The sequence below is a fragment of the Lepisma saccharinum genome, chromosome 3, assembly GCF_977018435.1.
Source record: "Lepisma saccharinum chromosome 3, izLepSacc3.1, whole genome shotgun sequence".
Classification (NCBI taxonomy): Eukaryota; Metazoa; Arthropoda; class Insecta; order Zygentoma; family Lepismatidae; genus Lepisma; species Lepisma saccharinum.
In genome coordinates, this window is record NC_139231.1 from 123,858,412 (window position 1) to 123,874,382 (window position 15,971).

Here is a 15,971-nt window from a genome sequence, read left to right on the forward strand (position 1 = left end):
AAACTCTATAATTTTACACTATTTGGATCCAAATTTGATTAATGGTAAACGGGTGAAAATGGTACTATTTCTCGTGCAGTGGCAACACTGTCTTTTGCAGCTCCCTTCAAACGCGAATTGCTAACTTACTTGTCTCGAAAGAACACAATCTTTGAACTACAAGTGTTGTAGGTCAAGGTGTAATCTTCCCCGCCCCTCCCACCATCCACTGCAGTCATCTGTTTATGTCAAGAACCTTAATTAAAAAAATAAACAAAAAATAAAAACTCGTTCCGAGTCTAATGATGGGAAAAGAATACGGAGGTGTAAATAACTCTAGAAATTAATTACCTCATAAATTGGCACACTGCTTCAAGTAGCTTTTGGACATATTGAGAAAAAGTAACTTAGATACAGCAACGTCTTGTATGTTTACACAAAGTAAATTATGTAGTTGGGAAATCGGAAATAAGATGAAAGAGAACAGTTCGTATTTGAAAGACATGTGAGCATCTAGTCACTTCCTTGAAATAACCGAAGAAAATAAAAGACGACTGACTTCAATGGTTGATTGATTTAGTTTATTTTACTTCGCGTTTTGTGCCTCTTGGCTATTGCGAAGATGGGGATGAGTGATGAAATGATGAAATTGATGAATGGACATTCCCAAACAACCAAGCCCGAGCGGGATTCGAACCCTTGGCGTCGCAGCGCGATGTGCTAATAACTCGGCCACAGGGTCCAGCTGACTTCAATGGAAATGAACTAGCAAGTAACACCACAGATTAATTGGTGATATAACTGTATTTGGGTAGAATATAGTTCGAGTACACAGATATAATTATTTCTTGATATGTGAAATTAAAGATAAGCATTTAAGCTATAATATTTGTTGGAAAAATGTTCTGTTAAAATGTCTAGGTTCTTGGTAAATTCATGATAAACAAAATTGTTAGTAACAAATACGTACGATTTTTTTTTTACTAATCTGCGATTTACAAATTAACGGTTGCTCATATCGGAAAGCATTAAATAAAAAATAGTCTACATTTTAAATAAAAAGATCATTGAAATCCGGCCATTGCTTTCAGAGATATAGTCGGTTTCTCGAAAGCCAACATTCGCCATCTTGGATTGGTCGCCATTTTTATTAGCACCCACTTTCACATGGCATAATTTTTTTTTCTATCCTTACATACCCATATAACTGTTGCATAAAGGAAAATTACTAACCCACCCCCCAAATTATACCGAATACTTGATTTTGACTACTTGGTCCATAGACTAATATACCTTGTACGAATAGTATTTAATTTTGGCGAAAGTGTTTTTTGAATTTTGAGCGATTGGTGGTCGTTAAAATGTGTTGCATGAAGCGCGTTACCAGGCATCACTACAACTGCGGTTTGAATGTTGGGTTACGGAGAATTCACACCGAAGCGGCAAGCGACAGGCGGCACGTGTCGCTTGAGGATTTCATCAATCGAATGCAGGCCTGTGAGGCCTGTCATACCGCTACAGTGCAAAACGTAGCTGCTGATTGGCTCGCTCCCAAGCTTAGATCTGATATTTCCCTTAGAAGTTCAAGGCAGCCCTAAATATAGAAACAGTGATGCTTCGATATTCTATACGGACTTTTATCGTCTAAAACTCCTACAATTCTCTTCAGTTAATCTTTACATGTTATAGCCTTACATCAACTCAGCCTTACAAGATATAAACCTCATCCTTAAATGTTCCGACAAGAAAACTTCCAGTCCTAAGCTTCCGTGCTGCTTCCAGAGAGAGAGATAGCAAGATATCCTGTACCAGAACATAAAGCAAAAATCATCGCCATAAGAAAAAGTTGAAAAACCTGTCACGTTCGCAAGGACGTCTCTTTTCTGAGCCTTCGAGCGAGACCCGGCGAAGACAAAAGAAACTTACGCACTCTGGTGGAAACAGAATGAACGATATGTAAAGGAGGAAGTGTCTTCTACATTGTTGTTCGTTTTTGTGCAAAGTCGAGTAAAAATGCGTAGATAACATTCACGAACACGGAAACAGACACACAAAAAGAATTGAGAAAAGATGCTTTTGTCTGAACATTCCTGTTTGCAAGAGAAGTGTTCGTTGCAGTCTTAGCTTGTTACTACTGAAGGAAACATGTAGCTTTCAATACCGCTGCGGGTAAGTACGTACAAGTCTCTGAAACTGTAATCCTATTTCGTAGTTCAGTTACTTTATGTAGATAAGAGTGGCTAAGCACCCATGGGCATCGCGGACAGTCGAGCCCCCCTAGGAAATTGGTATCGTTCACTTAAAATTAGAAGCAAAAAAACTTTTTTATAGTCGACATAAAGCTCAGCATTCTAACCCAAAGTAAAAAGTTGAATAATTTAGTGAAAAATACCGGAATCGCGCACAAACTTCATGATTTCATATTCTTCAACTTCATCCAAAGAATAACTAGTTCATGAGAGTTGAAAATAAATTTAAATAAAATAAATAAAAACAATAAGCTGGACAATCAATCTTCTGATGGATTAAGTAGAAGAGTCTCCAAAATATAATAATAACAACAATAACAATAAATTGAAAATATAAATAATAGTATAGTCATTATTGATTTAAAATAATAGTCATTGCTATTACATTATTATTATTTCTACGATTGATACGAATGGACTATCCGAATGTGCTTTTCCTTTCTATTCTTTACTAAGTTACTGTTTTCATTTTTCCTTCATGTGTCAGGATATGATCTACAATCCAGCATCTTCTCTGGACCATCGATTCGCACAGGCTTCTTTTGTATGTGCGATGTGTTTGTCTCAGGTCAACTTTGTTTCTCTGTCTAACTATTGGATCTTCAACCGTCTTTTCCCCTCAGCCACTGTACATGTTTCACATTCAGAGAAATTGTTTCAGGCAGCTTTTCCTGTATAGCCACAGTTATAACTCAGGAGGTTAGTAGCTGCCTTCTTGAAACAGCTATCTTTTGCCTGTGCTATTCTACTTATAATCTCTCTCCTGTGTGTTACATTACTCGTTGAGTAAAATCGAAAATAGTAATAATAATAATAATAATAATAATTCCATTGTCACGGGTGGGACACGCGGACTGCATTTTTTATATTAAAGTAACTATTCTACTGATAGTTAAGCAACATTTTTCTTACAGTTTCTGTGCAATGAAATATGAAACTTAACACTGTTGATTAAACATAACTACCCTTAAAATGCTTTCCCAGATTTGAAGAATATTGTGTCACGGGTTGGACACTGCCTCTTTACTTAATAAGAAATTTATTTTAATTTCTGACAATTGTCAAATGTTGAAAAATAGTGATTTAAGACAAAGAGACAAGGTAATTGACCTTTGAATATTCTAGTGGAGTTGAGGGAGAAATGTAATAGTTAAAGGAAAAATTAATTGATTTTTGGTGTCACGGGTAGGATACAATAGAAAACACAAGTAAATCAAAAAGTTAAAATAAACGAATAATATGCAAAATACCTTCTACTTTCTAACTTAATTATATATAATACTTATACTTGAATTTTTATCCAAAAGACAATTTTACAATGTTCACTCACAATATAGGATAAAGTTACAGGGGGGGAACGCTACGCATTTAATTTTAAAAATTGAGGTTCACATCGAATGCGCCACAAGTTTTCTGAAAGGTTTTCCTTTAATTTACTAAGGTAATAATTACCTTAGTAAAACCAAAAAATAATCAGAAATTTGAAGTATATCAAATTTTCTCACCGGAAGAATAGAGATGCATAAAAGTCAGAAAAGCAAGTGCAGAGAAGATTCACTAAATATGCCTTATCAACATCAATTTTTTAAAAAGAAATAAAGCTCCTCGTGTTCATCTTTCCTCTCACTGTCTGTAACCTCTTGCTTTCAGAGGCATGACTCGCCACAACTGAAAAATTTGTCTTCTCGTCGATTTTGTCGCCCTGGTGTGGTACAGCACCCTGAATCTAGTCCTGATGCAACGCTTTGATTTCGAATTCCTACCAATGCACTAAAATCACAAAAATTAATTCCATACCAAGGAGAGCAACCTTAAAAAGTTACTATTTTAGGCCATTCAATCATATTGCTGCAAAGTTTCTGTAATTGTATTCTTATTACTTTACGTCGTATTTCTGTAACTTCTGGCAAATCTAGACGATCGAGATGAGTGATGATTAGATGAACTTGATGAAGGGACACTCACAAGAAAAACCATGTCCATGCTGGTATTCGAACCCACGAACTTCGGTAGCGAGATCGAAAGTCCACCACTTAACACACCGGCTTGCACAGTATTAGAACATATAATCAGGGTGCGAAATCCTGGGGGAACAGGGGAAATTCCCCCCCGCCACCAACAATCTTGGCCTCAAACCCTCTCCACCAAAATTTTTCCGGGGAGATATTTTTTGTTATAACAACAAAAGAAAAGCAATTACCTTTGATTTCACCTACTTTACTAAGGATAATATAAAAAACACACACAAAGTAGTGTGGTTGTGAGTGTTGTTCCTCTCTATCTCTCTCAAGAGATCATTAACAAATCTACACTAACAACAATATATACGAACAAGAACTCAAGACAAATATAACTATTAAAATCTAATTTATATATATTAATAGAAAGCAAAAACTAAATAAAAATTTATACACACTAAGAATATTTAAACTATTTTGTAATATATTGACATTTTTAACCAGTTAGTAAAGGAATTAGTTTGTTTCATTATAATTATATTATGTATGGAAAAGTACAAATTTCTTTATATGCATTTACTAATAATGTATTTTAAAATATTTATATATATTTGACTATATATATATGTGGGGTGTTTTTTTATTGTTTTTAATGATTACGCACCCTGTATATAATAATATATATAATATAGTATAGAATAACAGTCAATGAACATTGTTATACGTACATCACCTATTCCATAAGATTTAGGAGTGAAGTACAAATTCCGTAGCTTATGAATTGAATTAAAGGAAACACGTAGTTGTATTATTTGCAGATCTACCCAATATGTCTCACTGAATCATGATATGTTACTACATAAGTTGATGTATATGATTATTTTCTAAAATACAACTCTTCTCTTGAAATCATACCTAATGGACCGAAAGCAAATTGTAGTTTATAGAGAATACACATTATAGGATCCTGCACCCTCTGGGGGCGTCACAAGGTACCAATTTATACAGGCATCTCTTTTTAAAAATGTATTAGCGACTTGCCAAGAAATATTGTAACAATCGCGTTGATTCGCTGATGACGTAAATAATTAAAACGGTTAATTCAAATTAATTTGTTAATTTACAAATAAATATGATTAATATTGGAGTAAAATCAATAAACTTTCAATCAATATTGATATGTTGCAAGTAAACACAAGATTTTGAAAGTAAAAAAAAGCTGATAAACGCATAAGGGGGCTATTACGTGCAACAACTTCCCCATCTAGATCTCCATATGGAGTTCTCCATGGGGAAGTTAAATGTACCCGGATAGTATTATTCGCATCAACTTCCCCATAATTTTCTCCTCCCTTATGGGATATGTCTGGAAGCTGACAGGCAAATTCCCCACATGAGTTTAGCCCAATTACTCGTATTTCACATCCTGATTACGTATAATAACCCCCATTAAAATGCATACAATAACTATGAGTTCTCACCGTGACCGTGTATAAAAGACGAAAATATCAAGGCAACTTCAAACAGCGTATGGTGCGAATTGTATATTTCAATGCATTTTGGTTGCTTTACGTCGCTTCTTTGCCTCTCTAGGTTAATCGCCGCGATGAGGATGATGCAATAGATGAAGCATCAAGCACAATGAAAGTCCCATGCTTTACCCATGACTCGAACCCGCGTACACTGGCTTGGTAGGGATACTCTGCCGCGTATGCTGTGAATTAGTATTTTAGTTGTTTAGCGTCGCTTTTCTGCCACTTTTGACTCATCGCGACGATGAGGATGAGTAAAAATGATGAAAGGACACTCACAAAGAACACCCACGCCCTGGCCGGGATTCGAACCCGGGAACTTGGGTGGCGAGATCGAATGTGCAGCTCATTCTGTAAATTGTGGGACTAAATCAAACCTCGCTACGAAATATTATGACTGTTTCATCAGTCAACCATACGCAACAAATCCTTCTAAGAATAAAATCAGAAGACAACACTTGGCCGATGTATTTAGCAATATACCTCCTCTCATCCGCCACCCTTCTACTATGAATGGACACGGCTTATTACATGCCCCAATTCATTATGCAAGGTTCCTCCCCAATAAAAAAAATCCTCTCAGTTCACAAGTATATTTTGAGAGAGGCTGGACGGGCGTTCGCTACCTTACCCCCAAAGTCATCAACAACGAACAATAAACAGTTGATTACCAAAAGATTAAATAGAAAATCAACCCCTTGACGTCTAAAATTAAGCCATCATCTCCCGGGGTGAACGTCTGAAAACTAACAATTGAATGAAACGATTAATCCTCCTCTCCAAGAGGTCATTAATCCACCGGTGAAAGAGATTACGCCCCGCAGTTGTCCACACGAGCTAAAGCCTCTCTCTTTACAACCAACAATAAAGTCATCCACGAAGCAATGCAAGTAGAAAAAGAAGAAACAAATTAGAAGAATAACAACAAAGCAATTTGAAGTCATAACGCCACACAACAAACCAATATCTTCTCTTTCAGACTCCAACGCTCTCTACGCCCGAGGCGAACCGGCGATCGTAGATTCCCAAAGACCGGATGAAAGATCTACGCAATGTTACCACCGAGACACCAGAGGGCAACTTCCAGCCACTGCCGCACCATTGGATCTTCCAGCAAGGTACGAAAGTGTGGTGGGGAAAGAGGAAGGAAAGAAGGGGGAAAAGTGCGCCGTTAAAAAGAAAAATGTAGGATAGAGGGAGTCAGGTATCCGACAGCCAGCCTCATCGCGACTGCGGCAAAGCCCAGCAAGAGTTGTCGACGAGGTAAAAATAGGTCAGCGGTATAAAGCCTTATTCAACCTTTGAGAATAGCTATTTCCCCAACGTCTCGCTGCCGAGGTGGTCGGAGAGTTTCACGTGGTGGGACCGGAAGTCGGAGACAATCGAGGGAAATTAAGTCGATTCAACAGGTGCGAATAAAGAAGAAGGTGTTGTTTTTCAGAAGAGTGACTTGGATGTTCGTGGTAGCTCGTGAGGTGGTGATGATGGATATTCACTGCTCCTGAAACCTATTTTGATTTAATCGACTGAAGAAAAAGTGACTTTTTTTTTTTTACCTGTTAGGAAGTTCCGAAAAGAAAAGATCGTGTGTGTGTTTTGTGCAACCAGACCAATGCAACAGCATTGTTGCGAAACGGTGATACCACAAATTAACAATTGTTGAGTGATGTTCTGAAGCCATTGGTGTTTTTCTTGTGTTCTAAAGGATCCAAGGATGATTCCGGTACATAAGGTAAGGACTTACCAACTGCTTTAATAATATTTAATCTAACTCCGTCTTTGCTTTAAGATAATCTTATGATTGATTTGAGGGGAATCCAACCTCACCGGGAGTCGAACACGGGACTCCTTGCTTACAATGCCTACCTTGACATTAAGACGTGACAGTAGCATTACCTGCCGCCTTAGTTAGTTTAGTGATTAGCTTTACACCATAACAACCTAACGGGCCCAGGTTCGACTTTGGGTGAGGTACACATTATTTTTGTGTTTCTGCACTTAATCTATTTCATGATATATCCTCATTTCCGAAGGGTTCAACAGGAACATAAATGGACAACAGCACAACAAAAATATGTGGAAACAATGTGACATACTAAAGCTCATCCCTTTGGTGACTTTACTTCAGACACGATTAACAACAGAGATGCTATATCCTCCTGTTTACCTCCAAATCTCATTACTTTACTATTTTATGTGTTTTGAATTGTTGATTTAGTTTACTCTAGGCTGTTTTCTACCACTTTGGCTAATCGCGACGATGTGGATGAATGTTGATAAGAAGGGACAATCACAAACATATATGTACGACGTAGCACAAACACCACGGAGGATTGTACTGAATGTGAGTCCAGCCGCCAGGACCTCGTTAGTCTGCATAAACACCTCCCAGGGTGTACTATGTGGAAGACAGGTTGACAGTTGGAAACCTTCAAGAAAAGATCACCCCTTACAACCCCTTCTGTATCTCAGTGCCGATCTATACCTACTGCTCTATGAATGAATGCATTCAAATTAATAATAATATTAGAATAATTACGTCGTTGAATAATCGCCAATGGCTGGCCAGAAGAGAGAGGTGGTATAGGGGTTACAGTCATATGCTAACGTTTCCTCAAATTCCTAAGGATAAAAAATACAGAACACGAGAAATAATTGGAATTACAACTTAGATTTCCATCAGCCATATTTTTTAACGCACCTGGGGAGTCATGCAGCGGATCTCCTACATCCAGATTCTTGGATGCTTCCTTTAACCCATTTTCTCCCAAACTAGAGAAAGTGCTTAGAGTGGATTATCCATGGGGGTTGGTAGAGGTTATGGGGATGACTGCTAAATTAGATACGATATATTCTCCCCATTTTTGACGAAATTCTAGGCACGACACTGCATGTTTCTTCCTGTTTGTATTTTCATCACCTTCGCACTTACCAAAGTGGCGAGGAGTACAGTAATAAAGAACATGGAATATGACTCAGCCATCAACTCTTAACAGCAGGCAACCAGAATGGCACAACTGATTGGCACGTTGCATAGTATCTACGGATATTCGTGTAAGGACAACGGCAGGGGACTCTGGGGAAACTCTTACATGGATGTCTAGGCAACCAACATTTTCATGGAGATTTTTACAACAATATTCTCTTGGGTTTGGTCTCTTCGACATATTCTCCGCTGACATTACATGTTTCATTGTAAATTCCAAGATAAATGAAACTTGAAACACAGAGTAATATTTCATATCGCCAAAATTATCAGAAATCCTTGGGTCTTATGTAATGCGCCTTTTCTTGAAGTATTTCGGGTTACCTCCCTTCCAGGATAAAGAGGTTAGAACGAATTCAAAATTTAATTTCCTATAATGTTTTACACTGAACTTAAAGCCATCACTCCTGACTCCAGTTGGCTAAAAACAATAACATTAATATATTAAAGAAGTTATTTTTATAAAACGGTAAAATCTACGCCATTACAAGGATTCTTGTTTCGTTCTTCTAACGTTAACTGCTTCTAAAAGAAGTCAGCGTTGAAGAACTATTTTCGGAAATTCGTACATGAAGATCCAGGGTGGTATAGGGAAGATGAGGGGAAAGTATATGTATGCAATGAATATCATATATTCAAATACAATATTCTAATTCTTGAAGGGCAGTTATTGGAAATTCTCGCCACTGGAATTTTTTCAAAAACAGCACCGTCGTCAAGATCCCACAAATGGGTATGTGTGTGTGTGGGGGGGTGAGTGTGGGTGTGTGTGTGTGTGTGTAAGTACGTATTATATAACACATATATTTGCAGAAAAGAGAAAATTGTCTAATAAACGTGTTGCAAAAATGCAACGAATGGGAAAATTAAAATCCAATAAAACCAACGGTGAAGTAGTGAAGGTTCGGAAATGATAATTGGCTAATGGAACTATTCATTATGTACTCATATATACATTAGTGATTTTAATGTTTCTTCTATTTATAACTTTACCCATTTTACGTCGTTTTTCTGCCTCAAGGTCACAACTCGCATACAACGGCAAATGGCATACAAGAACAGTGTTGCAAGTGCTTGCATATTACCTAGAAGCAGTATTAAATATTATGACCGTACTTTACGATTAGAGGAAGCACACGATCATTAACGAGCATCCTCTTGTGACGCCTCTTGTATGCATCTTACGGTAGCGCTCTGTGATGCATCCGTTTTTACATAATCGCTGTTTAACGCTTGGAAGCTTTGGTGCGAATGGTTGACTGCCTTCGCTTCCTGGGAAAGGTGTTAGCATTCTGCACGTGGGCTCGTATGCAAGAAGTTGCCGGTTGGGATCAGTGTTGGATGTTTTGACATACTTCTGCCACAATTGATGGAAGTGGACGTCCGATAAAATTCATGCGTGCTTCATGTAAGGACGTAATTCTAGTATTATTTGAATTCCAGTCGTATAGGCTATATATGGACAGTTACGGCATTCGTTACCTTGAGATTATACAAGATGTGAAGTGTAAACCCAGCACGTCCAGTAACCAAAGAAACTGTAAAAAATTGACTGGAGATATGATGGTTTAAGACTGTCAATTTTTGCTGGCCGTAAAATAACCTTGACTGTTTTGAAAGAATGAATTGGTAGTTACGTAGTTATCACAATTAATGTAAGATTAAAGATTCAGTTTTTAAAAATATTTATTTATGGTGCACTCAACTTCGAATTATAATCATTGTCTATCTTTTTGCATAACATATACAATTGAAATTAAAAACGGTTGCGTCCTCGTTTTGTAAATTAACAGGCAGATTGTTAAATTTTAACGGTTGAATATGGTAAATTTTACGGTAACTTCTAAGAGTGTATATTAAAGTGCATAATACAGCTATAAAAATAATGAATAAGGTGCGTATTTTTATCTATTTTACTTTTTTGTTTGCTTGCTTATTTTATTTTACTTCGCTGTTCTATCAATTTCGGCTAATAGTGAAGACGAGGATGAAAGATAAGATGAAATTGATTTGATGAAATGGCAATCACAAACATGCACGGACAGGACACAACAGAATCTCCACAGAAGATTATATTGGCTGCGAGTTCACTCGACAGAACCTCACTAATCTGCAAAACAAAGTCCACAGTGTACCATTTGGAAGAGGGAGGTGAGTTCCCTAAATGGATTTATTTGCTTTATTTTTCGTCGCATTTTGTGCCACTTTTGGCTAATTTGCGAAGATGGGGATGAGTTATGATGTGATGAAATTGATGAATGGACACTCACAAACATCCATGCCCAGGCCGGGATTCGAACCTGGGATCCGTGGCGTCGTAGCGCGATGGGCTAACCACTCCGCCACGGGGGCCCTGAAAATAACGTACCTTAAACCCTTATTTGCCTTGTGCATTATTGTGTAGGCTTTAATCTTTTAAATTCGTTTCGCATTGTTTGGAGTCTGACAACGCATTTATATAAATGTCTATTTTGAGGTTGCAGTATTTTTCTTTACGATTTCCTTTTTTTGATATTGCAATCGTGGCGTCACCTTCGGTCTGAATAATTAATTTATTAATTTAAAACTTCACACTACAGGCAAATGTCAATTTACAGTGTTGTGCCCGATATTGCACGTTCTCACCCGACATTTGTACAGCATTTGTTAAATCGGCAGTACTTAGCTTAAGGCAACCTAGAGTATTCATCTTATCCTATTATCCTCTGAATTCTCAATAACCAAACAGTTAAACTACTCAATACCCAAAATGCTACTACTAGTTGTCGGATATTTGTGTCTGGTCCATCTCTAACATTTCCTGGAACTTTCCATTCTCATGCTGAATTCTCAATGCACGGAAACCGGCGACACAGAATGATGAGAGAGAGAAATTTGTGGACATTGAAACATTCGTACTCGAAACCTCGAAATGGTCATTCCTGAAGTCGACATTTTCCTTCCTACAGCTGGCAATGACAATGAATTCGTCGCGTTGACTTTCGCATGCACAGGACATCGGAGAATGAGTTTAACTGTCAAACAAAGCACTTTCTACTCCGGACGGAAGGAAGAGAAATCTTCCATCCTACGTGTGGATCACGTATTGGCATATGGTCAATGCGTTCGAGCATATGGAGCCAACCTTCAGATCACATCGTCGAGGAACGTACGAGGCACATTTTTCACTTGGAAGATTTTCACATTGCACTTGCCGACTTGAACTTTCTAGTAGCTCAATTGGCTTTAGCATGCAATGTTAATTTGACATTAGCCTATTGATAATATTCAAGTATAATTCCTAGTTTTCAAGGCGAACTTTCCAAAAATTCAAGGATACAAGCAGATGTTTACTCAATTTCAAACTTATGTATTACAGCCTCTCACAACCCACACACATACAAACAAAAATTATATTAACAATATAAAGGGATCTGTGTGACGTCAAAGTATCCAAAGAAATCCAATTCGATTCAATTAAACTGTATGTTCGAGTATATTAAAAACATTTAATTTAAACCGTGGAGTTTACATTTGCTATTTCACATACACAAACTAGAAGTACATGTACAAACACAAGTCATAAATGTTACGGGATACACTAATGTACGAAAAAAATGTTAATTGTACAATAATTTCAAACTCAGATTTACCTAATCAACTTTAAGATATCTTGCAATAATCTTCAATCTAACAGATAGATTGTTCTGCAGTGGACACTAACAAAGTAAACGGATTGAGAGAATTCTGCTTCATTTTCCACGCAGATTTCCTTTGGTTCCTGTATAAAAATAAAATCTAAACTGTAAACTGTAAAAAACTTGCTTCGGGGCATTTATAGAATTAATTGATTGATTGATTTGCTTTATTTTACTTCGCTTTTGTGCCACTTTTGGATAATTGCGAAGATGGGGATGAGTGATGAAATTGATGAATGGACACTCACAAACATCCATGCCCAGGCCGGGATTCGAACCCGGGACCCCTAGCGACGTAGCGTAATGTGCTAACCACTCCGCCACGGGATTCGGCTCGGGGCATTTATAAATATCTATAAATTCAATGAGATATGGATGAATAAAAGTTGCAATTTTTCACGTCTACGGAGAAAGATTCACGCAGAATTCAAGCAAAATTTCCGGAATTGAAGGAATTCCCGGTGAGTAGCCACCCTGTTTTACAGTGCTTTAAAATATACTTATTCTAACATTACGTGGGGTGTAAGGGCCGACCTTCTGGTAAGGCACCCAAAAGTCAACTTCACTTTCCCGTAGTTCACCCCGGTAACTGCTTCTTGCAGGCCAACGAGGCTCTGGCGTCAGGACCCAAGGCCAGGATAATCCTTTGTTGGGTTGTCTTGTGTTTGTTTTTGTGTGTGTTGAGCGTTCCTTTACAGCCTCAACTCTTAACTTAGGTAATGAGATGTTAGTCCTCAGAGACAGGATATTGTTATTGATTTATTTTACTTCGCTTTTTGTGTCATTTTCAATTAATTTGCGAAGACGGGGACGAGTGATGATGATATGATGAAACTAATGAATGGACACTCACAAACATCCATTCCCAGTGCTCCTGGCGTTCAGAGACAGTATAGTGCTAGATCTTGTTAAGTAATGAATGAATGAGTTTTGAAAAATGAGTAAGGAAGTTATTAAGAGATATTTTTTTTTTACTTTCGTGTTAGTAGACTGTCTTAATTTTTATTTTAGTTCAGGGACATATTCCATTGCATGACGGGAAAAAGTAGATGCTGATGTGCCCATACTAAAAAAATAAATCCATCTAATACCACGTTTCGAGAGAGCACCTCTTCTCTCGTCTTCAGGTAAACAAATTTCCTTTTTGCCAGTATTTGGGATCGAACCTACGACTAACTTGTGATTTTACTACAAATCCGATGCGCTAACAAACTACTCAATGGCCTAAGATTAGCATGTAACGTTAATTGGTTAACATACTGGGTTACATCTGTTTCCATCAACGCCTTAGAATAGTCTACATCCATTGATGCTGTCGTATTCGAGCAATGGGGTTACACTAACAAGGGAGGTTATCTAAGTGTCCCCCTCCGATTTCCATGAAACTTGGCAGGTGTATAGAGGGGCCCAAAGGATGAAATACGTGTTTTTTTTTGTTTCGGCTTTAAAAAATTGTTCTAGGGGGGCAACCCCCCCTCAAATGTCAAGATGAGGACAAATTGAAGTGGGGATCTGACTCCTGTGTCTCCTCCGATTTCCATGAAACTTGGCAGGTGTATAGAGGGGCCCAAAGGAAAAAATACGTGTTTTTTGTTTCAGCTAAAAAACTGTTCTAGGGGGGCAACCCCCCCTCAAATGTCAAGATGAGGACAAATTGAAGTATCTGACTCCTGTGTCTCCTACGATTTCCATTAAATTTGGCAGGTGTATAGAGGGGCCCTATGCCCCCTGTTTCTTCCTATGCCATATTTACGTGGTTTCGGGGTCAGATCCCCACTTCAATTTCTCCTCATCTTGACATTTGAGCGGGGGGGTTGCCCCTAAAACAGTTTTTTTTTTTTAGCTGAAACACAAAAACACTTATTTTTTCCTTTGGGCCCCTCTCTATACACCTGCCAAGTTTCATGGAAATCGAAGGGGGACACTTAGATAACCTCCCTTGTAAGTAGCTAAGTTAGTTTTTAGTTCACTTTATACTAATCGGGACTGACAACACAGTTTAGAGAGTCGGATACAAACTTTTGTGATTTGAGTCCCCAAAGGAAACCGAACCCCTGACCTATTGAAATAGAAGCACAAGTGTGTTGTTCATAAAAAAATTAATTGGTACAGTCAATAAAAATGTGACACCTACTGAAATACTCGTTTCCCTGCAAGACGTAATGTGTGTTGCCTAACTCTGCGGTGGTGGTAGTAGTTGCCAATTATCGCCGCAGAGTTAGGCAACACACATAACGTCTTGCAGTGAAACGAGTATTTCAGTATATAGGTGTCCCATTTTTATTGTCGGTGACTGTACATAGTAGTTATTACGGTGGAGATCGTGATTATAAATTAATAAGTGAGATGACAAATTATTGCTTATTAAAAATGTTTAAGCTCAAATGAAAAGTTGTTTGACCACTTAGAATGTACTTAGAACTGTTAAGGTTCAACATTCAGTTCAGTATTTCAGCAAACAATAAGATTTGCTAGTAACCTATGCGTTTCTCAAATTATCTTTATCTTCGTTTCTCTTCAGAGAACAGCCGATACAATCTTGCTACTTCTGAGAACCTAATACAATGTGTATATATAAACTCTTTAGAATAACCTCATAACATTGTTGCAAACCAGTTGTTGAAACCGCTCTTTACATAATGAAGCTAGAAGGTACTTCGCACCTCTGTGTAAATTACCCTTATACAAAGCTTGAGAATTTACTCAGCTGAATCCTTCACGCTACTTACTTCCAATACACAGCACACTTCCGACGAATAGCAGCGCAAGAGACACCAATGCCAGATTTTGCGGGCAAGGGCTGCTGACTACCCTCGTGACGGAAGAACAACTGTGTTTATTCTTGAATGTCAGTAGAACAACTTTATTGCGGGCTGCAGTGTCAACAACCTTACTAGCGCTTTCTTAAAGAGTTTCAACAAGTTTCTGCTAGCATAAGAATGGCAGCTTGTAATCGCGGGGACATATTTAAATCTAAATTGTAATTGTTTGTTATCTCGCTAGTGGAACTGATCTTCCTCAATAACCGTGAACTGGTTTAATAGCAGCAGTGAAAATTTCACGCTCTCTGTCTAACTGCTTCTTTTCTCTGTCTGTCCTTTTGATTTCGCTTTCGTCTCTTTCTCAATCTCTCTCTCTCTCTCTCTGCTTTCCATTTTGTCACTCTCTCCGTCTCGTTTTCTTCTCTCTCTTAAATTATTCTCCGTTGGTCTGTTCCATTTTTTTCGCATTTTGTTTCGAGTATATTCACTACCTCTTATCTCTTTCCCCGTATTTTACTGTCTAAAATATTTGTCTTTCACTATTTTACTCTGCTTCTCTCTCATTCTATGCTGTACATTCTCTTTCTCTATTTTTCTATCTTTTAATTTTTCTCCCATCTTTCTCCTTTTCTCTGTCCTAGTATGCTTTTCATTCATTACTTTCGCAATGGTTGGTTCGTATTCGTTACTAGATTTTGATTCCGTAATTAATTCTTTGCACATCTATTCCTAGATTTCGTTCCTTCATATCTAATACAACATATATACGAGACCTTTACTTTAATTCTATTGACGTTTATACAGTGGCAGCTTTCGTTAGCGGTGCTG

General features: G+C 37.8%; 1 protein-coding gene across 1 annotated transcript in view; it reads left to right on the top strand.

The window, feature by feature from the left end:
- Positions 1-2,083: 2,083 nt before the first annotated feature.
- LOC145985393 (uncharacterized) overlaps positions 2,084-15,971 on the top strand; it is a 120,059-nt gene continuing 106,171 nt past the window's right edge. The window contains exons 1-2 of the mRNA XM_083119366.1: positions 2,084-2,148; positions 6,698-7,450. Of these exons, the coding sequence (XP_082975492.1) occupies positions 7,433-7,450 (18 nt within the window). The 5' untranslated portion in view covers positions 2,084-2,148; positions 6,698-7,432. The remainder of the gene's footprint in view (positions 2,149-6,697; positions 7,451-15,971) is intronic.